This window comes from Ovis aries, chromosome 1 (assembly GCF_016772045.2).
Source record: "Ovis aries strain OAR_USU_Benz2616 breed Rambouillet chromosome 1, ARS-UI_Ramb_v3.0, whole genome shotgun sequence".
NCBI classification, from domain to species: Eukaryota; Metazoa; Chordata; class Mammalia; order Artiodactyla; family Bovidae; genus Ovis; species Ovis aries.
In genome coordinates, this window is record NC_056054.1 from 108,910,190 (window position 1) to 108,935,811 (window position 25,622).

A 25,622-nucleotide genomic window follows, 5' to 3' on the forward strand; every position below is an offset into this window, starting at 1 on the left:
GGAAATCAGAAGTAAATTTCACCTTTTTTCTCTACCAACTCAGTCCAATTTTCACCAGTAAAGGCAAGATCTTATTTACTGATCCTCTTGATTGGAGTAATTGAGATTTTGAAATAATTTGTTTCCACTCAGGTTTTCCCTTTGGTACCATGGGCCATTGGCAGAGGAGCCTTTATAGTATTAGTGTGGAGTGAAAATCAAGCTCTGAGTACCATACTTCCTGGACATCATCTTCATGTCCTAGTGAGTCTGTCAGTACCTTTAGCCAAGTATTAGCCAAGCAGGAGATACTATTGGGGATGATAAAAATGGTATAGAGAGCATAGGTTTACTGTTCTAGTATCTGACTCCCTGAAATGGGGGCTGGGGTTCTCAGAATCTCCCTTTCTCCTGTGCATCTCCATTCTCAGAGGAGGTCTCTCTGTGAATGTACACCAAGGTACTGTGGCCACTCACACGGATCCATTTGGTACTCTCTCCAAGACTACCTGCACTGCCTCTCTGTTACTGCTGCCTCACTGTCAGCGCTATATTTGCTGTATGAGAGAATGAGATAGGTGGACAAACCAAAGGATACTTCTAGATTAAAAGAGACTGGAAGTTCAGCAATTGTTTAGTATTACCCTCTTCTTTAATAGATGTGGAAATAAAGGATTGGGAAGGTGAAATAACTCTTCAGCACCACAAGGGAGATTTTCCAGGGTGGTACGTATAAAGAAGATGAAGACCAAAGAATGGAAATGAGGTGGAGTGGGAGTTCAGAGCTGTGGGAGGCACAGTTTTTCTGAGATATGCAATGTGGGTCAAAGATTTGTCAGTTGGGGAAGAGAGGAAGTCAATTTAGAGTACTGAAAAAAAAAAAAAAAAAAAGCTGAAATTAGAGATCAAATACCAGCTCCGAGAGTCAGAAATTCTACTTCCCAGTGAAATGCTGCTTCTACCGCTTCTGTTACTTGGAGTTATCCTCCCAGGTGGTGACAATGAGGATGGTAAGAATAACTCTGGCTGCTCCCAGCACAGGTGCAGGGGTTCTGGATAAAAGAATGCTGCATCTACCACAAAGGATCTGGGCTCTGTCTCCAGCCTTCTCCCCTATTTTGGAGGCTGGAGATGGATCCAGAAGCTTTGGGGGCAGGGGATTGCTTCAAGCTCTGTATTGCTGTTCAGACTCTGGGTTCTTTTTCATTCTATCCTGATGCCACATTTCCCCCTCATTCTTCTTTTCTTTCCACCACTACAGTGTTCCAGGGGCCAACCTCCTTCCATCTCAAGCAGATTTCAACCTTTGTCAACAGCACATGGGCTCAAAATCTAGGCTCAGGCTGGTTGGATGACTTGCAGATTCATGGCTGGGAGAGTGACTCGGGCACTGCCATTTTCCTGAAGCCCTGGTCCAAGGGCAACTTTAGTGATGAGGAGATAACTGAGCTGGTGGACCTCTTCCGAGTCTACCTCATTGGATTCATTCGGGAAGTGCAGGATCGAGTCAATGAGTTCCAGTTAGAATGTGAGTATATTCCTCTGATCTGGAGAGACTCTCAGTGACTTTTCTTTCTCTTGTGTCAGGCTACTGCTGCCTCTGATGATGGTCCCTTTCCCCCCTCTGTATCCAATTGCATATACAAGCTTTTCCAGAGTAGCCTTCAACCCCGACTCCATACCTCCACCCAGTATCTGAGATTCTTCCTGTTTCTTGCTCTCTTCTGTGTACATGACCACTCTTGTGGTTATCTCTTGTTTGTGTCTATGTAACTTGCTTCTCTAAAACCCCAAGGAAAAACCTCCTTTTCTTACTCTGTGCTTGAGTGAATTTAAGTGTGACTTTGTACTCCTCTAACTGATGTCCTCAAGCATCTGCTGCCCGATCCCTTCTCTGCATGTAACCCTTCCCTCCACCGTGGAATGCTACACTTCTGACTCCATCACACATTGCCCCTCTCCCCTCTTGCCCACTCTACATCCTTAAAACTGCCTAACCCCACCATTGATGATATGTATACCTCTCCCCAGTGCTCTTTCTGAAAAGTCCTGAATACTGCAATTGGTTTTAGGTCAATAATTTTACCTCAACTTGTCGCCACTAAAATAAAAAGTCCTATGCCTTTTTTCTCATCTCTTTCTTTCCTGTTTGCTTTTTAATAACTTGTCTCAGTTTTCCTTTACACAGACCCCTTTGTGATCCAGGTCATAGAAGGCTGTGAGCTGCATTCTGGGGAGGCCATAGAAAGCTCTTTGAGAGGAGCTTTAGGAGGACTGGATGTTTTGAGGATCCAGAATCATTCCTGCATGCCTGCACCAGACAGCGGCAACAGGGGGCAGAAGCTTTGTGCACTCCTGAGTCAGTATCAAGGCACCTCCGATATCATTGAGAGACTCGTCTCAGAAACCTGTCCTCGATATCTCCTGGGTGTCCTCGATGCAGGGAAGGCAGAACTGCAGAGGCAAGGTTAGCCTTATGCTCTCTACAAGATGTTTCTATTTCTCCTCCCACCACTTTCTTTAAATTCAAAACGGAGAAGTATCTAAATAAAAAAATGATTAATCAATAAGTCATTTGGTGCCCATAGGAGTGGAAGAGGCAACTGTCCAAATTTGTGGGTTTCTGAGTCCCCATGCTCTGGATTAGAGTCATAATCTGATGTTCTTACTGCTCTTTCCTACACCAGTGAAACCTGAAGCCTGGCTTTCCAGTGGCCCCACTCCTGGGCCTGGCCGCCTACTGCTGGTGTGCCATGTCTCAGGATTCTACCCAAAACCTGTGCAGGTGATATGGATGAGGGGCAAGCAGGAGCAGCCTGGCACTCAGCAAGGAGACATCATGCCCAATGCTGACTGGACTTGGTATCTCCGAGTAACCCTAAATGTGGCAGCTGGGGAGGCGGCTGGCCTGAGTTGCCGAGTGAAGCACAGCAGTCTAGGAGACCAGGACATCATCCTCTACTGGGGTGAGAAGGAACTGGGGCCTAACTGGGAATGGGAAGAAATGGTCCTCAAGAACAAAGAGGGGGACACAGGAAGGGGAGGGATGTGATGGATGAGAGAAGGATGGAGGGAGGAAGACAGGCATGGAGAGAGGATAGGCGGGGAGGAAAGAGAATCAGGGAGACAAAGAGAGAGAGAGAGTCAGAGGGACAGACTTTGAGGTTTATTTCTAGGACTACAGTGCCAGAGGTATGGAAATAGCTGATTTAAGCTGTAGAATAGATAAAAATGAAGTAGTCTTCACTACTACAGTAGTAATCACACTGTAGTCTCGGTGGGATTCAGCAAGAAGGAGAGATTAAGGGTGGCTGTGAGTATAAGACTTCTGGGAATATGAGAAAGGGAACCCGAGATGCCCATGCTTCAGAAGCAGTTAATGATGGTGCTGACACTCGGATGGGCAAGAAGGCCTGGAGAACTAGAGAATGGGTTTGAAGTGACATTCCTTTGTCTTCTCCCAATTGCCAGGACACCCCACATCCATTGGCTTGATACTTGTGGCAATAATAGTGCCCTCCTTGATCCTTTCGATATGCCTTGCATTATGGTTTTGGAGACGCTGGTGAGTTTTCATTTTTAATCTTTTTTTTTCTTTTGTCCATCCTTTTATACTTTCCCTCCTTTTTATCTATTAATATTACATCTCTTTAGTCTCAACATTTCTGCTAGAACATTTCCCTTTTGTTCACAGATCCCATCTGTAGGTAAATCTATTTTTTAAAAATTGCAGTAAAATACATCATGGAAAATTGTCTGCTTTAGCCATTTTTACACATATAGTTTAGTAGTCTTAAGTACATTCACATTTATGCAGCCAATCCTTAGAAATCTTTTTGTCTTGAAAAACTAGAAGTCTATGCCCATTAAACCACTTTCCCCAATCCTTTCTCCCTCAGGCCCTGCCAACCACCATTCTACTTTCTGTCTATATGAATCTGTCTACTCTAGGTACCTCATAGAAATGAAATCATTTGTCTTTTTTGAATGGCTTGTTCCACCTAGCATTATGTCCTCATAATTCATTCATGTGGTGATCTGTGTTAGAATTTCTTTCCTTTTGAATGTTGTTTTGCTTACCTGTTCATCGCTCAACAGACACATGGGTTAATTCACATTTTAGCTGTTGTGAATAATGCTGCTATGAACATAGTGTACAAATATCTCTTAAGTTGAGCATTTTTTTACTTGTGTTCTTAACAGGTCATATCAGAATATCTTGTGAGCCCTGACCATGTCTCCTTTTCATTTGGAATAAGTATCCAGGAACCTGAAACTTAAGTTGTCAGCCTAGGAGTCAATCTCATTATATTTCATCAAATAATCATCACATTTGATCAAATCATTGTTCCTGTAGGTTGTAAGATAAATCATAATTTATACTCTAGCAGAAACATAAATGAAAATTGTTATTATGAGACAATATCACTAGCAGGATCCACTCAGATTTCATAGATGTGATTTGTGAGAAAGAATATACCTTGGAATAAATGAAATGATGTACACAACTTCATTGTGACATGCCTTTGACTTCTTATTTAAAACTTATTTTTTGCTTCTGCTGAAATATCATTTTTCAAATCGAACTAACTATAGTTTTGCTGAGGTAATTGTATTTGCAGGGTTGCTGAGCATTTTTAACATCATTTCACTCTCTTCATTTGGATGATTTTCTAACTTCAGGGTCAGCTGAGCAGCTTGTTTCTCCAGATAGCCTTCTTTACTGTTAGAGTAGAAGTACTCTCCCTTGACTGGTACTGTGCAGAGATTCACTTTACTCTGTATCCAGAAAACAGAAGTTCCTTTTCTTTTCCTTCTACTTAGTTCCTTGAGAGAATGGCTTGTTCTCAGTGGATCCCTGTCAAAAACTTATTTCTGGTGGTAGAGTTATTACTGTTATTGTAAGACTATCATGTTTGTATAGGCTAGTGAAATACAGTATACAGTGAGACAGGTGGATAGTATATAGTGTAGTGGTGGACAGGTGGATAGTATATAATTTAGGTGATTGTATAGTTGTGTTAATTCACTTGGAACCAAGATTTTCTGTCTAGAGAAGTTGATGTGAGAGAGATGTAATATTAAACTCTGTACTCTTAAACTTGAATTGCAAGTATAATTGAAAAATCATAATATTTAGGCTTAAAAAATGTCCTGACCACTTAAAAAGCCACAAAACCAAGACTTAGTGCTCACATTATGGCTTTGACATATTTTCACACTAAAGGAACCAAAGCACCTTGAAGAAATGGCTGATTTCTAGTTGAGGCAGAAAGAGTCTTCAAGACTCTGGAACATCTTTGCCATCAGTTCAGTTCAGTTCAGTTCATTTCATTCACTCAGTCATGTCCAACTCTTTGTGACCCCATGAACTGCAGCACACCAGGCCTCCCTGTCTATCACCAACTCCTTGAGTTCACTCAAACTCATGTCCATCGAGTTGGTGATGCCATCCAGCCATCTCATCCTCTGTCATCCCCTTCTCCTCCTGTCCCCAATCCCTCCAGGCATCAGAGTCTTTTCCAATGAGTCAACTCTTTGCATGAGGTGGCCAAAGTATTGGAGTTTCAGCTTTAGCATCATTTCTTCCAAAGAAAACCCAGGGCTGATCTCCTTTAGAATGGACTGGTTGGAGATCCTTGCAGTCCAAGGGACTCTCAAGAGTCTTCTCCAACACCACAGTTCAAAAGCATCAATTCTTCAGTGCTCAGCTTTCTTCACATTCCAACTCTCACATCCATACATGACCACTGGAAAAACCATAGCTTTGAGTAGATGGATATTTGTTGACAAAGTAATGTCTCTGCTTTTGATTATGCTATCTAGGTTGGTCATAACTCTCCTTCCAGGAGTAACTGTCTTTTAATTTCATGGCTGCAATCACCATCTGCAGTGATTTTGGAACCCCCCAAAAATAAAGTCTGACAGTGTTTCCACTGTTTCCCCATCTATTTCCCATAAAGTGATGGCACCAGATGCCATGATCTTCATTTTCTGAATGTTGAGCTTTAAGCCAACTTTTTCATTCTGCTCTTTGACTTTCATCAAGAGGCTTTTAGTTCCTCTTCACTTTCTGGCACAAAGGTAGTGTCATCTGCATATCTGAGGTTATTGATATTTCTCCCGGCAATCTTGGTTCCAACCTGTGTTTCTTTCAGGCCAGCGTTTCTCATGAAGTACTCTACATATAGGTTAAATGAACAGGGTGACAGTATACAGCCTTGATGTACTCCTTTTCCTATTTGGAACCAGTCTGTTGTTCCATGTCCAGTTCTAACTGTTGTTTCCTGACCTGCATATAGGTTACTCAAGAGGCATGTCAGGTGGTCTGGTATTCCCATCTCTTTCAGAATTTTCCACAGTTTCTTGTGATCCACACAGTCAAAGGTTATGGCATAGTCAATAAGTAAGAAATAGATATTTTTTGGAACTCTCTTGCTTTTTTGATGTTCCAGTGTGTGTTGGCAATTTGATCTCTGGTTCCTCTGCCTTTTCTAAAACCAGCTTGAACATCTGGTATTTCACGGTTCACGTATTGCTGAAGCCTGGCTTGGAGAAATTTGAGCATTTTGCTAGCACTTTGCTAGTGTGTGAGATAAGTGCAATTGTGCAGGAGTTTGAGCATTCTTTGGCATTACCTTTTTTGGGGATTGGAATGAAAGCTGATCTTTTCCAGTCCTGTGGCCCCTGCTGAGTTTTCCAAATTTGCTGCCATATTGTGTGTAGCACTTTCACAGCATCATCTTTCAGGATTTGAAATCACTTAACTGGAATTCCATCTCCTCCACTAGCTTTGTTTGTAATGATGCTTTCTAAGGCCCACTTGACTTCACATTCCAGGATGTCTGGCTCTAGATTAGTGATCACACCATCGTGATTATCCGAGTCATGAAGATCTTTTTGTACAGTTCTTCTGTGTATTCTTGCCACCTCTTCTTAATATCTTCTGCTGTTGTTAGGTCCATACCATTTCTGTCCTTTATCGAGCCCATCTTTGCATGAAATGTTCCCTTGGTATCTCTAATTTTCCTGAAGAGATCTCTAGTCTTTCCCATTCTGTTCTTTTCCTCTATTTCTTTGCATTGATCGCTGAAGAATGCTTTCTTATCTCTTCTTGCTATTCTTGGGAACTCTGCATTCAGATGCTTATATCTTTCCTTTTCTCCTTTGCTTTTCACTTCTCTTCTTTTCACAGCTATTTGTAAGGCCTCCTCAGACAGCCATTTTGCTTTTTTGCATTTCTTTTCCATGGGGATGGTCTTGATCCCTGTCTCCTGCACAATGTCATGAACCTCATTCCATAATTCATCAGGCACTCTATCTATCAGATCTAGGCCCTTCAATCTATTTCTCACTTCCACTGTATAATCATAAGGGATTTGATTTAGGTCATACCTGAATGGTCTAGAGTTTTTCCCTACTTTCTTCAATTTAAGTCTGAATTTGGTAATAATGAGTTCATGATCTGAGCCACAGTCAGCTCCTGGTCTTGTTTTTGTTGACTGTATGGAGCTTCTCCATCTTTGGCTGCAAAGAATATAATCAATCTGATTTCGGTGTTGACCATCTGGTGATGTCCATGTGTAGAGTCTTCTCTTGTGTTGTTGGAAGAGGGTGTTTGCTATGACCAGTGCGTTCTCTTGGCAAAACTCTATTAGCCTTTGCCCTGCTTCATTCCACATTCCAAGGCCAAATTTGCCTGTTACTTCAGGTGTCTCTTGACTTCCTACTTTTGCATTCCAGTCCCCTATAATGAAAAGGACATCTTTTTTGGGTGTTAGTTCTAAAAGGTCTTGTAGGTCTTCATAGAACCGTTCAACTTCAGCTTCTTCAGCATTACTGGTTGGGGCATAGACTTGGATTACCGTGATATTGATTGGAAAATGTACTGGAATGGGTGAATTTAATTCAGATTACCATTATATCTACTACTACGAAGGAATCCCTTAGAAGAAATGGAGTAGCCATCTGGTCAACAAAAGAGTCCAAAATGCAGTACTTGAGAAACTTATACAACGTATTAAAAAGCAGAGACATTACCAACAAAGGTCCATAGAGTCAAAACTATGATTTTTCAGAAGTCATGTTTGGATATGAGAGTTGAACAATAAAGAAGGCTGAGTGCTGTAGAACAGACGTTTTTCAACTGTGATCTTGGAGAAGAGTCTTGAGAGTCCCTTGGACAGCAAGAAGATCAAACCAGTCAATCTTCAAGGAAATCAATCCTGAATATTCATTGGAAGGACTGTTGCTGAAGCTGAAGATACAATATTGTGGCTACCTGATATGAAGAGCCGACTCTTTATTTATTATTTTTTTTTTTTTATTTTTAGTTTTAAAATCTTTAATTCTTACATGCATTCCCAAACATGAACCCCCTCCCACCTCCCTCCCCATAACATCTTTCTGGGTCATCCCCATGCACCAGCCCCAAGCATGCTGCATCCTGCGTCAGACATAGACTGGCGATTCAATTCACATGATAGTATACATGTTAGAATGTCATTCTCCCAAATCATCCCACCTCTCCTCTCCCTCTGAGTCCAAAAGTCCGTTATACACATCTGTGTCTCTTTCCCTATCTTGCATACAGGGTCGTCATTGCCATCTTCCTAAATTCCATATATGTGTTAGTATACTGTATTGGTGTTTTTCTGGCTTACTTCACTCTGTATAATCGGCTCCAGTTTCATCCATCTCATCAGAACTGATTCAAATGAATTCTTTTAACGGCTGAGTAATACTCCATTGTGTATATGTACCACAGCTTTATCCATTCATCTGCTGATGGACATCTAGGTTGTTTCCATGTCCTGGCTATTATAAACAGTGCTGCGATGAACATTGGGGTACATGTCTCTTCAATTCTGGTTTCTCGGTGTATGCCCAGAAGTGGGATTGCTGGGTCATAAGGTAGTTCTATTTGCAATTTTTAAGGAATCTCCACACTGTTCTCCATAGTGGCTGTACTAGTTTGCATTCCCACCAACAGTGTAGGAGGGTTCCTTTTCCACACCCTCTCCAGCATTTATTGCTTGCAGATTTTTGGATCGCAGCCATTCTGACTGGTGTGAAGTGGTACCTCATTGTGGTTTTGATTTGCATTTCTCTAATAATGAGTGATGTTGAGCATCTTTTCATGTGTTTGTTAGCCATCCGTATGTCTTCTTTGGAGAAATGTCTATTTAGTTCTTTGGCCCATTTTTTGATTGGGTCGTTTATTTTCTGGAGTTGAGCTGCAGAAGTTGCTTGTATATTTTTGAGATTAGTTGTTTGTCAGTTGCTTCATTTGCTATTATTTTCTCCCATTCAGAAGGCTGTAAAAGCTTCTGCACAACAAAGGAAAATATAAGCAAGGTGAAAAGAGCCGACTCTTTAGAAAAGACTCCAATGCTGGGAAAGATTGAGGGCAGGAGGAGAAGGGGGTGACAGAGGATGAGATGTTCAGATGGCATCTCCAACTCAATGGATATGAGTTTGAGCAAGCTCTGGGTAATGGTGAAGGACAGGGAAGCCTGGCATGCTGCAGCCCATAGGGTTGCAAAGAGTCAGACACAACTGAGCCTCTGAACCGTGGCAACAATTTGCCAGTAAGTGATGGGACTTGTTGCCATGATCTTAGGTTTAGAATACTGAGTTTCAGGCGAGCTTTTTCACTTTCCTCTTTCGTTCTCATCAAGAGGCTTTTAGTTCTCTTCACTTTCTGCCATTAGAGTCATATCATCTGCTTATCTGTGGTGGTTGATATTTTTCCTGGCAACCTTGATTCCAGGTTGAGATTTACCCAGACCCGCATTTCACATGGTGTACTCTGCATAGATGTCAAATAAGCAGGTTGACAACATATATCCTTGACTTAGTCCTTTCCCAATTTTGAACCAGTTTGGTTTTCCAAGTCTGTTTAACTGCTGCTTCTTGACCTGCATACAGGTTTCTCAGGAGGCAGGTAAGATGGCCTGGTATTCCCATCTCTTGTAGAATTTTCCACAGTTTTTCCTACTCCACACAGCCAAAGGCTTTAGTGTACTCAATAAAGCAGAAGTAGATGTTTTTCTGGATTTCCCTTGTTTCTTTCTGTGATCTATGATCCAACAGATATTAGCAATTTGATCTGTGGTTCCTCTGCCTTTTCTATATCCAACTAGTACATCTGGGAGCTCTTGGTTCATGTGCTGTTGAAGCCTAGCTTGAGGGACTTTGAGTATTGAAGGATGAAGTCTATTTGATTTATTTCCAGGAATAAAGAGTGTTACATTATTTATTTTGTATTTATTACCTATGTAGCAAATATCACTTGGTGAAAACCTCTTCTTACACTTAAAATGTTTTACTACCACACTTCTGCTAGATGCTGCTGCTGCTAAGTTGCTTCAGTCTTGTCCAACTTTGTGGGACCCCGTAGACGGCAGCCCACCAGGCTCCCCTGTCCCTGGGATTCTTCAGGCAAGAACACTGGAGTGGGTTGTCATTTCCTTCTCCACTGCTAAATTATATATATCTGCAATTGAAATGTTTTTTTCCTTAATGGAGAAAACCAATATTTATCCTTGAAACTAACATAGTAATTGGAGTCCAAACATTTCTCCAGTTAATGCTAAATATATTGTTAAAACTTGCTAAAGACATATAAAGAGAATATAAAAAATCACATTTTAGGACAAACATTGCTGAAATTTTGGCAAAAAATGCCTGATTTCTTTCTCACCTAGCAATACTTTATTTGTTGATAGGAAAGAGCAATATGTAGGTAAAGATTATGAGATATTACAAAAGGAGAAGGAAGTTCTACTGCTAATGAGCCTACTAAAAAAAGCTATCTTAGACTTGGGTAAAGCTGCACATAGCATAACTCCTGTTTACTTGTCTCATGAAGATTAGTTACTGAAAATGCTAGAGATGAAGAGCAACTGAAGGGAAGGTCATATACCAGTAGTAAATATAATTTTCAACCTCAAAAATTTCTATGGTGCAAGATAATTTTGCTCAGAATATAAACTATTTATCATATTTAATTCTGGGATTTGGGTTCCAGAATCAAATATAGAAAAGCTGTATGATCAACACATACCCACTCTCAGAAACCATAATGTGGAATTAAAAAGTTCAGGTAAGAAGAATGAGATAAGAAAGTGAGACATTGTGAAGAGGTAATGACAAAGTTCCGGGGGACAAAGGCAGTGGGGAGGGAGAATGACATAAGTGGACAAACAAAGGAGTTCTTTTAGATTAAAACAGACTGGAAGCTGAGCAACTGTGTAATATTAGCATCCTATTTCAGTTCAGTTCAGTTCAATCACTCAATTGTGTCCAACTCTGTGACCCCATGGACTGCAGCATGTCAGGCTTCCTGGTTCCTCACCAACTCCTGGAGTTTACTCAAGCTCCTGTCCATTGAGTCAGTGATGCCATCCAACCATCTCATCCTTGGTTGTCCTCCCCTTCTCCTCCTGCCTTCAATCTTTTCCAGTATCAGGGTCTTTTCAAGTGAGTCAGTTCTTCACATAAGGTGGCCAAAGTATTGGAGTTTCAACGTCATTATCAGTCCTTCTAATGAATATTCAGGACTGATTTCCTTTAGGATGGACTGGTTGGATCTCCCTGCTGTCCAAGGGATTCTCAAGACTCTTCTCCAACACCACAGTTCAAAAGCATCAATTATTTGGCACTCAACTTTCTTTATAGTCCAACTTTGATATCCATATATGACTACTGGAAAAACCATAGCCTTGAGTAGACAGACATTTATTGGCAAAGTAATGTCTCTGCTTTTTAATATGCTGTCTAGGTTGGTCATAACTTTTCTTCCCAGGAGCAAGCGTCTTTTAATTTCACGGCTGCAGTCACAATCTGCAGTGATTTTGGAGCTCCCCCCCACCAAAAAAAAAATAAATAAATAAATAAAGTCTGTCAGTGTTTCCACTGTTTCCCCATCTATTTACCATGGAGTGATGGGACCAGATGCCATGATTTTAGCTTTCTGAATGGTGAGTTTTAAGCCAACTTTTTCATTTTCCTCTTTCACTTTCATCAAGATGCTCTTTAGTTCTTCTCCACTTTCTGCCATAATGGTGATGTCATGTTCATATCTGAGACTACTGATATTTCTCCCAGCAATCTTGATTCTAGCTTGTGCTTCATCCATCCCAGCATTTCTCATGATGTACTCTGCATAGAAGTTAAATAAGCAGGGTGACAATATACAGCCTTGATGTACTTCTTTCCCAATTTGGAACCAGTCTGTTGTTCCATGTCCAGTTTTAACTGTCCCTTCCTGACATGCATACCGATTTCTCAAGAGGCAAGTCAAATGGTTTGGTATTCCCATCTCTCTCAGAATTTTCCACAGTTTATTGTGATCCACAAAGTCAAAGGCTTTGGCGTAGTCAATAAAGCGGAAGTAGATGTTTTTCTGGAATTCTCTTGCTTTTATGATGATCCAACTGATGTTGGCAGTTTGATCTCTGGTTCCTCTGCCTTTTCTAAATCTAGCTTGAACATTTGAAAGTTCACGGTTCACATACTGTTGAAGCCTGGCTTGGAGAATTTTGAGTATTATTTTACTAGTGTGTAAGCATTCTTTGGCATTGCCCTTCTTTGGAACTGGAATTAAAACTGACATTTTCCAGTCATGTGGACATTGCTGAGCTTTCCAAATTTGCTGTCATACTGAGTGCAGCACTTTCACAGCATCATCTTTTAGGATTTGAAATAGCTCAGCTGAAATTCCATCACCTCCACTAGCTTTGTTTGTAGTGATGCTTCCTAAAGCCCACTTGACTTCTCATTCCAGGATGTCTGACTAGGTGAGTGATCACACTATCTTGATTATCTGGGTTATGAAGATCTTTTTTGTGTAGTTCTTCTGTGTATTGCTGCCAGCTCTTCTTAATATCTTCTGCTTCTGTAGGGCTATACAATTTCTGTCCTTTATTGTGCCCATCTTTGCATGAAATATTCCCTTGGTATCTCAGATTTTCTTGAAGAGATCTCTAGTCTTTCCCATTCTATTTTTTTCCCTCTATTTCATTTCATTGATCAGTGAGGAAGACTTTCTTAATCTCCTTGTTATTCTTTGAAACTCTGCATTCAAATGCGTATATATTTCCTTTTTTCCTTTGTCTTTCACCTCTCTTCTTTTCAAAGCTATTTGTGAAATAGCTGTGACAACCATTTTACCTGTTTGTATTTATTTTTCTTGAGGATGTTCTTGATCCTTGCCTCCTGTACCATGTCACGAATCTTCTCCCATATTATTTCAGGCATATTATTTCTGTCTATCAGATCTAACCCCTTGAATCTATTTCTCACTTCCACTGTATAATTGTAAGGGATTTGATTTAGGTCATATCTGAATGGTCTAGTGGTTTTCCCTACTTTCTTCAGTCTAAGTCTGAAGGACTGGGAAACAGACTCTTGAAGGGCACAAACAGAGCCTTGTGTGCACCAGGACCTAGGAAAAAGGAGCAGTGACCCCACAAGAGACTGACCTAGACTTGCCCGTAAGTATCCAGGAGACTCTGGTGGAGGCATGGGTCGGTGCTGGCCTGTTATAGGGCTAGGGGCACTGAGTGTAGCACTGCATGCATAGGACCTTTTGAAGGAGGTTGCCATTATCTTCATTACCTCCACCATAGTTTGGTCCCAGGTAAATAGCAGGGAGGGAACACAGCCCCACCCATCAACAGCCTGTTATTTAACAGATATGAAAATAAATGATTGAGAAGGTGAAATAACTTTTCAACATCACATGGGAGCTTTTCCAAGGTAGCAACTATAAAGGAGGCTGAGACCAAGGAGTGGAAATGAGAGTCAGAGTGGGAATCTAGAGAGAGGTGGGAGATTCAGTTTTTCTGTGGTGTGCAATGTGGGTCAGTTGGGGAAAACATGAAGTCACTTTAGAATTCTGGGGAAAAAGTGTGCTGAAATTAGAGATTAAATACCAGCTCTGAGAGTTAGAAATTCTACTTCCCAATGAAATGCTACTTCTACCACTTCTGTTACTAGTGTTTATCATCCCAGGCAGAAACCATGAGGGTGGTAAGGGTAACTCTGGCTGCTCCCAGGACAGGTGCAGGGCTTCTGCATAAAAGCATGCTGTACCTACCATGAAAGGTCTGGGCTCTACTGTCTCCAGCTCTCTCTCCTATCCTGGAGATTGGGGATGGAGCCAGAGACTTTGGGGGCAGGAAACTGTTTCAAGCTCTAGATTATCATTCAGAATCTGGGTGCTTTTTCATTACATCCTGATTCTACATTTTTCCTCACTCTTCTTATCCTTCTATAGTGTTCCAGGAGCCAACTGCCTTCTATCTCAACCAGATTTCGACCTATGCCAAAAGCACCTGGGTTCAAATCAAGGCTTAGGCTGGTTGGATGACTTGCAGATTCATGACTGGGAGAGTGACTCGTACACTGCCATTTTCCTGAAGCCCAGGTGCAAAAGCAACTTTAGTGATGAGGAGATGACTGAGTTGGAGGACCTGTTTCGAATTTACTTCATCGGATTCACCCAGGAAGTGCAGGACCACATTAGTGAATTCTCGTTGGAATGTGAGTACAGTCCTCTGACCTGAAGACACTCTCAATGATTTTCTCTCCCTTGGTTCAGGCTATTACTCTCCTTTCCCCTCTTTATCTAACTGCATGTACACACTTGTCTAGAATAGTCTCCAGCTCTGACTCCACATGTCCACCCAGTCTCACAGATTCTTCCTATTTCTTGCATTCTTGTGTGACACATGAATTTCCTCCTTTGTAGCCATTTCCTGGCTTGCTTGCATGTAACTTATTTCTCTAAAACTTCTAGGAAAAGCCTCCTTTTTCTACTCTGGGCCTGAGTGATGTGACGTGTGACTTCTTACTCTTCTAATCAATGTCTAATCTGTTGTCCAGTCCCTTCTCTACATGTAACCATTCCCTACACCATGGAATGCTGCACTTCTGACTCCATCACATGTCGCCCCTGTTCTCCCCTCCTGGCTATTGTACATCCTTATAAGAGCCTAAATGTACCATTTATGATATGCATACCTCTCCCCAGTGCTCTTCTTTCTGAAAAGTCCTGAATACTGCAATTGGTTTTTGAGTTATCATTTTACAACAGACCTTTCTTGGCACTGAAAACTAAAGTCCTATGCCTTTTCCTTATCCTTCCCTTTGTTGTTTGCATTTTAATGAGTTCACTTCTGTTTTCCCTTACACAGACCCCTTTGGGATCCAGGTCATAGAAAGCTGTGGGCTGCATTCTGGGAAGGCCATAGGAAGTTCTTTGAGAGGAGTTTTAGGAGGATTGGATTTTGTGAGGATTCAGAATCATTCCTGTGTGCCTGCACCAGACAGCGGGAGTAGGAGGCAGAAATTTTGTGCACTCAAGACTCAGTATCAAAGCATCTCCAATGTCATTGAGAAGCTCATGTCAGAAACCTGTCCTCGATATCCTGGGTGTCCTCGATGCAGTAAAGGCAGAACTGCAGAGGCAAGGTTAGTCTTGTTCTCTCTCCAAGACTTTTCCTTTTTACCTCCCATAGCTTCCTTTAAATTCAAAAGTGGGAAGTACCTAAGTAGAGAGGGGTTAATCAATAAATGATTTGGTTCCCATGGAAATTGAAGAGGTAACTGTCCAAATTTCTGAGTTCCTATGCTCTGAGTTAGAGTCATAATCTGACATTCTTACTGTTACTTCCTACCCCAGTGAAGCCTGAGGCCTGGATGTCCAGTGGCCCCATTTCCGTGCCTGGCTGCCTTACTGCTGGTGTGCCATGTCTCAGGATTCTACCCCAAACCTGTGCAGGTGATGTGGATGAGGGGTGAGCAGGAGCAGCCTGGCACTCATCAAGGAGACATCATGCCCAATGCTGATTGGACTTGGTATCTCCGAGTAACCCTGGATGTGGCAGCTGGGGAGGCAGCTGGCCTGAGTTGCCGAGTGAAGCACAGCAGTCTAGGAGACCAGAACATCATCCTGAACTTGGGTGAGAAGGAATTGGGGCCTGACTGGGGATGGGAGGAGATGGTCCTGAAGAACAGAGAGGGGGACAAAGGAAAGGAAATGATTTAATGGATGAGAGAAGGATGGAGGGAGGAAGACAGGTATGGAGAAAGGAAAGACAGGGACGAAAGAGAGAGAGATTCAGGGAGACAGAAAGAGAGTCGGAGTTTAAGATTTATTTCTAGGACTACAGTGCCAGAAGTATGAAAATAGCTATTTCAAACTGCACAGTAGATAAGAATGAAAGTCTGTAGTCTGGGTGGGATGTGGCAAGAAGGAGAGACTAAGGGTGGTTGTGAGTATGAGACCTCTGGGAATATGAGAAAGGGAACCAGAGATGCCCATGCATCAGAATAGGTAATGGTTGTGTTGACATTCAGGTGGGCAGGAAGGCCTGGAGAACTAGAGAAAGGGCTTGAAATGATATTCTTTTGGTCTTCTCCCAATTGCCAGAGTGCTCCACATCCATTGGCTTGATACTTGTGGCAATAATATTGCCTTCCTTGATCCTTTTGATATGTCTTATGGTTTGGGAGGTGCTGGTGAATTTTCATTTTTTAATCTTTCTTTTCTGTTCCTCCTTTTACTCTTTCCTTCCATTTTATCTATTACTATTATGTCCCTTTAGTCTCAATATTTCCACTAGATCATTTTCCTTTCTTCTCCAAATCCCATTTGTAGGTAAATCTAATTAAAAAAATAGCGGTAAAATATATATGACATGAAACTTACTGCACTAGCCATTTAAACATGTGTAGTTTAGTTGTATTAAATACATACACGTTTTATGAAGCCAATCTCTAGAACTCTTTTCATCTTGAAAAACTAAAAGTCTCTTCCATTAAATCACATTCCCCAATCCTTGCTCCCTCAGGCCCTGGCAATTACCATTCTACTTTCTGTCTATTATAAATCTACCTACCTGTTGTACCTCACAGAATTGAAATCATTTGTGTTTTTTGCTAATGGCTTATTCTGCTTAACATTATATCTTCATAATTCATTCATGTGGTGAACTTAGAGTTTCATTTATTCATGCGGTGGATTTAGAGTTAGGTGGTATTAGAGTTTCTTTCCTTTTAATGGCTGTTTTGTTTATCTGCTCATCTCTCAAAAGACTCTTGGGTTGATTCCACCTTTTGGCTATTGTGTATAACGCTGCTGTGAACATGGCATACAAATATTTCTCAAGAAGAACAATTTTTTGCTTGTGTTCTTAACAGGTCATATCAGAATATCTTGTGAGCCCTGACCATGTCTCCTTTTCTATTTGGAATAAGTATCCAAGAACCCAGAAACTCAAGTTGTCAGCCTAGGTTTCAGTTTAATCATATTTCAACAAATAATCATCACATTTGATTAAATCAGTGTTCTTGTAGGCTTTAAGATGCATAATAATTTATGCACTAACAGAAACATAAATAAAATTGTTTTTATGAGACAATATCAGTAATAGGAACCACTGAGATTTTATAGATGTGATATGTAAGAAAGAATATACCTTAAAATAAATGAAATGAGGTACTTGACTTCACAGTGTTATCACTTTGACTTCTTTTTTAAATTTTCAGTCTGTTTGCTTCTGCTGAAATGTGATTTGTTAAAATGAACTAACTATGATTATGCTGAGATAATTGTATTTGCAGAGCTGCTGAACACTTTAAACATAATTCCACTCTCTTTGCTTGGATGATTTTCTTTTCTTTTTTAAAAAATATAAATTTATTTATTTTAATTGGAGGCTAATTATTTTAGAATATTGTATTGGTTTTTCCATACATTGACATGAATCCACCACAGGCGTACATGTGTTCCCCATCCTGAACCCTCCTCCTACCTCCCTCCCTGTACCATCCCTCTGGGTCATCCCAATGCACCAGCCCCGAGCATCCTGTGTCATGCACCGAAAGTAGACTGGCAATTTGTTTCACATATGATAATATACATGTTTCAATGCCATTTTTCCACATCATCCCACAGAGTCCAAAAACTGTTTTATACATCTGTGTCTCTTGCCCTTGCCCTCTTGCCCTTGCCCTCTTCCACAGAGTCCAAATAAACGGTTCTATACATCTGTGTCTCTTTTGCTGTCTTGCATACAGGGTTATCGTTACCATCTTTCTAAATTCCATATATATGCATTAGTATACTGTATTGGTGTTTTTCTTTCTGGCTTACTTCACTTTGTATAATAGGCTCCAGTTTCATCAACCTCATTAGAACTGATTCAAATGAATTCTTTTTAATGGCTGAGTAATATTCCATTCTGTATATGTACCACAGCTTTCTTATCCATTTGTCTGCTGATGGACATCTAGGTTGTTTCCATGTCCTGGCTATTATAAACAGTGCTGCAATGAACATCAGGGTACACGTGTCTCTTTTAATTTTGGTTTCCTTGGTGTGTATGCCCAGCAATGGGATTGCTGGGCCATATGGCAGTTATATCTCCAGTTTTTAAAGGAATCTCCCACACTGTTCTCCATAGTGGCTGTACTAGTTTGTATTCTCACCAACAGTGTACGAGAGTTCCCTTTTCTCCACACCCTCTCCAGCATTTATTTCTTGTAGACTTTTGGATCACAGCCATACTGACTGGCATGAAATGGTACCTCATTGTGGTCTTGATTTGCATTTCTCTGATAATGAGTGATGTTGAGCATCTTTTCATGTGTTTGTTAGCCATCCATATGTCTTCTTTGGGGAAATGTCTGTTCAGTTCTTTGCCCCATTTTTTGATTGGGACATTTATTTGTCTGGAATTGAGCTGCAGGAGTTGTTTTTATATTTTGGAGATTAATTTTTTGCCAGTTGCTTCATTTGCTGCTATTTTCTCCCATTCTGAAGGCTGTCTTTTCACCTTGCTTATAGTTTCCTTTGTTGTGTAGAAGCTTTTAATTTTAAGAGGTCCCATTTGTTTATTTTTGCTTTTATTTCCAGTATTCTGGGAGGTGGGTCATAGAGGATCCTGCTGTGATGAATGTTGGAGAGTGTTTTGCCTATGTTATCCTCTAGAAGTTTTATAGTTTCTGGCCTTACGTTTAGATCTTTAATCCACTTTGAGTTTATTTTTGTGAATGGTGTTAGAAAGTGTTCTAGTTTCATTCTTTTGCAAGTGGTTGACCAGTTTCCCCAGCACCACTTGTTATAGAGATTGTCTTTTCTCTGTTGTATATTCTTGCCTCCTTTGTCAAAGATAAGGTTTCCAGAGGTGTGTGGGTTTATCTCTGGGCTTTCTATTTTGTTCCATTGATCTAGATTTCTGTCTTTGTGCCAGTACCATACTGTCTTGGTGACTGTGGCTTTGTAGTAGAGCCTGAAGTCAGGCAGGTTGATTCCTCCAGTTCCATTCTTCTTTATCAAGAATGCTTTGGCTATTCGAGGTTTTTCGTATTTCTATACAAATTGTGAACTTATTTGTTCTAGCTCTGTGAAAAATACTGCTGGTAGCTTGATAAGGATTGCATTGAATCTATAGATTGCTTTTCTAACCATGAGGGCAGCTGAGCAGCTTGTTTCTCCAGAAAGCCTTGCTTAGTGCTACAGTGAAAGGAGACCCTCCTTCGACTGGTATCCTGCAGAGATCCACTTTACTCTGTATCCAGAACATGGCAGTTCTTTTTGGTTTTCTTTTCTTTCTCCTTAACAATTACTTGAGAGAAGAGCTTGCTCTCTGTGGATCCCTGGCAAGATCTCTTATGTTTTTCTTTAGTAAAATAATCTGAGTTGCTATAATTGCCACATTATTAGTCTTTTTTTCCCCCAAATCATCTCTTTACATTTTTTCCTCTTGAGTTCATATTCTCTATTTTCTTCTATATCTTTCTACTAAAATATTCGCATACGGGGGGAAATTGCTGTGCTCTCCTTGTTTCTACCTTGAACTCCTTTCGAGGAAACCAGCTCTGTCCATACTACAACTGTAGTTTACATGTAAAGATTAATCAAGAAAGGATCCTGTTTCTCATTTACCAGTTAGAATGAGTGAGAGGCAGGATGGTTGAGGGGTAATAGTGCAAATGGGTTGTGAAATATTCAAGCAAAGGGTCAAAGGGGCTTTACTTGCTCTCTGAAACGTTGATATCTTTGTTTTAACATGTCAGTTTTATCCAGCTTCCCTGTGGCTCAGATGGTAAAGCGTCTGCCTGCAATGCAGGAGACCCAGGTTCGATCCCTGGGTCAGAAAGATCCCCTGGAGAAGGAAATGGCAACCCACTTCAGTACTCTTGCCTGAAAAACTCCATGGACTGTCGCCTACATGGACTGTCACCTGAGGAGCCTGGTAGGTGACAGTCATGGGGTCACAAAGACTCGGACATGACTGAACAACTTTACGACATCACTTTATCATTGACCTTTGTTTATGTTTATTGAATATTTTGCTTATTCCATAGTTTTCTAGAAACTTTATTTTAAAAGTCAAAACTCATTTAATTAAAACAGTAGGAAAGTGGAGGAGGGGAGAAATTGTGAGACAGAGGTACTAGAAGCAATTCTGCCACTCAATTATTCTAGGACAAACAGACTTTAGGATTTGGTCATGGTAGGAAACGAATGAAAGCATATTTTTTTTCTCTTATCAATTAGCACAGCTTGTTATTTCTCTAGGATGCATTAAACTCCAAACCATCTTATAGGGTATGCATACTTACCTGTGCTTCACTACAGTCTCAGCTAAGGCCAGGGTTCTGATTGGTGTACTTTTGGGGTGTGAGCTATGGACCACAAGCAGCAGTAGAACCTGTGAGATTGTTAGATAAAAACATTTTCAGGCCCCACTCTAAACCTAGTGAATCAGAAAATACTGGAAAGAGGACTAGAATGCTGTATTTTAATAAGCCTGTTAGATTATTCTAATGCATATTTAATTTTAAGAACCTCTTGTCTAAAGATGTCTTAAGTTTTGAGCTATTGACACTTGGGGCTGGATAGTTCTTGGTTATGAAGGATTGTTCAATAAACCGTAGGATTTTTAGCAGCACCCCTACCCTCTACTCACTGGATGCCAGTAGCACTTCCCCAGTTATAATAACCAAATATATCTTCAGACATTTCCAAATGTTCCTAGAGGGCAAAATTGATTCCAGATGAAAACTAAGGTCTGAGATGATATACAGAATTTCATCTCCCCCATCATCACTTAGTTGGAATAATTGGTGATCCCACTTAAATGAAGCAAATTTGCTGGCTGAAGAAGGAACTCTTCATCTGGATAGTATGATTTCTTCAAATCTCAAAGTTGCTATTGAATTTTTTTTCCATACGTAAACTGGCCCATGAATGAAGCTCCCAAATAGAACAGAATGATGACAGCATCAAAGACCAGATAGGGAGACCAACTTATCTAGTGATATTTTAGTTACATGAGCACAATAGATTTCATTTTCTTTTTAAAGAGACTGAGTTAGAATATTCACTTGATTAGAAATTCTGATATTACTCTGCTTTCTGATGCCTTGCAACAGCTTTTCCATATCCTTTTTATTCTTTATCTTTGTTTTCCTTATTGTTCTTATTCTCCTCCCTCCGCCAAGTCACATTCCTCAAAGGTGGTTTCTTGGACTTGTGTCTTTACCTTCCTCTAAGTGTCCTTACCTTGGAAAAGTTTAATTTATTCATGACTTTCTGACCTCTGGATGATTGACTTTCTCTAATAGATTTTCAGTCTCAGAATATAAGGGCTCCTCAACTCTTTTTATTTGAGAGTTTGTGTGCCTCTGTATGTGTTTGTGTGATTTTTTTCCTAATATATGGGAATATGTTAAAAATATTTTGTCCTGTTTCCAGTATCTGTGTTAAATTAACTTATTAAATTAACTTATTAAGTTTAATCCTTAATCTGTATGTCCTTTTGGAATTTTGATGTGTACTCTTATGACAGGTTTAAAGATGAAAATTCCAGTTGTTTCTTTTCAATCCTCACACTATCTTTTATTGCATATTCTTGCCCAATGGCCCTTGTTACAAAGACCGGTACACTGATGAATAGAATTGACAGCTGACATCCTTCTCTTTTTACTTGTATTGGATAAGAATAATTCAAGAGCTAATATTAGCTAATTGTTGTGTTTATATATACTTTTAATCAGATTTATCACTTTCAAAGTTGTTAAATTTTTTATTATCATTATTATTATGGATGATTATTGAATTTTATTAGGGTTTATAATGAAATGACAAAACATCTTACATATTTTTTTCCTTTTAATGTCATTAATACACTTATTGATTCTCAAATGGTAAAACAAAATTCTGTTTTTGCAACTTATCTGTCTTGTTCATAATGTATTATGTGGTATATTTCATTTTGTTCATATTGTTTTTTTAGGTCTTATAATTTCTTTGGTAAGTCGAAGAGTTTTCCCTCCTAAAACATGTTAGGAATTGTGTCCTCTGTTTTTGTTCTCATGGATAGTTTCTGTTATATATTTATTTTTCACATGAGTAGTCAGTAAAATTGAGTAGTGAAGACTCAGGTGTTGGACATTTTTTAGAGGGGAGGGAGTTTTAAATTTCACAGATAATTTTTTAAAATAAAAATAGCTCTTTTCAAATCATCTATTTCCCTTTGTGTCTTCTTTGGTAATTTAGGTTTTAAAGGATTTGTCTAAGTCGTTCAAATTTCTAACTTACTGTTGGCTTGCACATATCTTTTTATAATGTTAATATGGATAGGATTCACAATTATGTATCCCTCTTTTTAAAACCAGAAATTAAAAATTGGTTCTCTCTCTTCTTTGATAATTGAGATTGAAGAAGGAATTCATAGGGCCTGGACTCCATCTTAGGCCTGTTCATGCTGATCATGCTTGGCCACCTTTCCAATGGACTCTGAACTCTGTGTTTAGTGCCTATGAAAACAACAACAGAAGGATAAGACCCCCTCCAGACAGGGGAACCTTGGAGATCATATCTAGGTTATTCATCGCCTAAGAGAAAAAATATACTAATCACCCCTTCCTCCAGACAGGCTATAAATTTTTTCTATATCTATCAGAGTGTAACCTCGGGTTTACTGATTACTGGCTAATTGTTTGACTGTTTGAGCACATGAGCACATAGCACATGAATGATGGGGTTATTGGGATTGTATTTCCCTTTGTTTATGTAAGTCTCAAGGAATTTGGGGTGGTGGGTTTGGACACGTACACATGGGGTATAAAAGATTTTCACAAATGCTGGTCAGGGTCCTTGGCTAAGAGGAGACTCTGCCTTGGGCCCGCCAGTGTAATAAACTTCACTCCACTATCTGCATTGTCCTTCTGAGTGAGTTTGTTTCTGGGAATGCGTGGCTACAACAAGATTACCAATGTTATACATTATTTCAATAATTGCATTTTGGTTTGTTGGTTCTTTCTTTTTTCCTTGTTTAGTGTTTTTATTTATTTGCTAGTTGTGTCATGTGGCACATGGGCTCAGGAGATGCAGCACATGGGCTTAGTTACTCCACAGCATGTGGGATCTTATTCTCCAGTAGGGATCTAACCCACATCCCCTTCATTTCAAGTTGGATTCTTGACCACTGGATCATGAGGGAGTCTCAATGTAGGGGTTATTTCTATGATCATATCATTTTCTTTATTATCTCCTTCCTTCTACTCGTTTGGCATTTATTTTGTTGTGATTCAAGGATTCTGATCACCCAGTTTCAGTATATGAATGAGACAATTTCTCCACACTTCCAACAAGCAACACTTTGGAATTGGAGGAGGAAACAGAACAGGCCCTATCTTGAAAGCAGGACTCCAGCTTGGGCTGGACTGTGGACTTTGAGCTATATGCCCAGTGTCTATGGAAATGATACACTAACTGGAAACCAGGCCCCAGGAAGGAAGAAACCTAGGGATCTTCCTTCACTAAAAGAATACCCTAATTATCTGCATAACTGAATATAATCCTACATTCTATTATGCTTATTGGGGTATGACCACAGGCCTATTGATAATTGTCCACTGTTAACTACCTAGGCTTAAGGCATATGAATCATGGGTTAACTTTGATTGTCAGGGAATTTGGGGAAGTGGGTTTGTGCACGTACGCTTAGAGTATATAAGGTTTTCACGAAAACTGGTCAGGGTCCTTGGGTAAGAGGAGACTCTGCCTTGGGCCCGCCAGTGTAATAAACAGCACTCCACTATCTGCATTGTCCTTCTGAATGAATTTGTTTCCTGGAACACGTGGCTACAACAGAATAGCTAAGTAATTCAACTCAATTCTGACACTATCTACCTGAAGATACTGTCAGATTCACCGGTTAAGGATTCAGACCTACAAGACTGTGGAGGGCAATCAAACTTACCAATCACAAATAGATTGGAAGTTCCCATGACCTTCTTTTTAGATTAGATTTTTTTTTTTAGAGTATCTCGCAGAACTCAAAAAATATTTACTTATTAGATCACCTATTAAAAAAGGACTGTATGAGCCAGATGGACTGTATGAGCCAGATGGAAGAGATGCATCAGATAAGACATGCGGTGAGGTAATGGTGTTTCTGCATCACTTTAAGCCTGCTATTCTCCTGTATCTCAATGTGTTTATCAAATTGAAAGCTCTCCAAACATCATTCTTAGGGGTTGTTTATGGAGACTTCCTTATATAGGCAAATTGAACGATCAGTTATATAATCCAATTCAAGGTTATTTAGGAGGGTTATAGAGGTGGTTTCCAAGGTCACTCTATTAATTAACAGACAATAGCTTGATTGTTTTCAATACTTAGGAAATTTCAATGGTTTGAAGAACTCTTTACAGAAGTGGTCACTCCAAAGGTCAAGTGCTACTGAAAAGAAGGTCATATAGCAATAGTGCTATAGAACACAAGTTTGTGTGCCCAGTGTACAGTGCGGTTAGGCAAGCTGAAACATCACATTTTGGAGGAGGGAAAAGCTTATGCAGGGCCAAACAAGGAGAATGGAGGCTCATGCTCAAAATTCCAAACATGGATGATTTTGGAGGAAAAGGTTTCCTATGCGATATTTGGGATAAGGGCTTCAGGGTATGACTTTATTCTGATTGATTGGTGATGAAGTACAGAGTGGGATTCCAGGAGTCATCTGCTTAGCCTGAAGTTGCTATACTCCCCCTGGGATGGGGGCTTTATTTCCTGTAGAAGAGCTCAAAGATATTGGTATGTTATTGCTTGAGCAGAAACCAGGACCCTTCTCCAAGGTCACCTGTTGTTTCTTGATTGCTCCTCCTTTGCTTCTTTTTTTCCCTCCTTTCCCTGATTAGCAACTGTTTGAAGGAGTAATTCCTACAAACAAGAAGTGGGGGACAGAAAGACTTTCATGCCCAGGATGGTCTCATAAGATCCTGCTCTGTTTCATTCCCTCCTGCTTTTTTTTTTTTTTTAAACTTCTCAATCTTGAGAACAGGTGCTAGATAAGAAAGGGAATAACATATTGAGTATAGAGGATAATCATCAACTCAGCAGAGGATCTCAGGTTTAGAGGGACTGGGTTTCAATTTTCCCTTGTCTTTCAACCTTTCCCATATCCTTCAGGGAGTGAGACAAGAACCACTCTGGGTACTTCCTACTGAAATGGGACATAGTCTTGCCTCAGTTTGGGGAATGGGCACCGAATTAGAAATATTCATGAGTTCCAAGTCCTGGGTCTGCATCTGGTATGATTACCCCTCTATCCCTTAGCCTG

The 25,622-nt window shown here is 40.2% G+C and overlaps 1 protein-coding gene across 1 annotated transcript; it reads left to right on the top strand.

Annotated features, from left to right (window-relative positions):
• Nucleotides 1-829: 829 nt before the first annotated feature.
• Nucleotides 830-4,485, top strand: LOC443441 (CD1B). The gene is given in 6 exon segments (NM_001009423.1): nucleotides 830-989; nucleotides 1,241-1,507; nucleotides 2,168-2,446; nucleotides 2,667-2,945; nucleotides 3,451-3,544; nucleotides 4,183-4,485. Coding segments are annotated over 6 exon segments (1,002 nt in total). The 5' UTR covers nucleotides 830-928; the 3' UTR covers nucleotides 4,205-4,485.
• The last annotated feature ends 21,137 nt before the right edge of the window (nucleotides 4,486-25,622 follow it).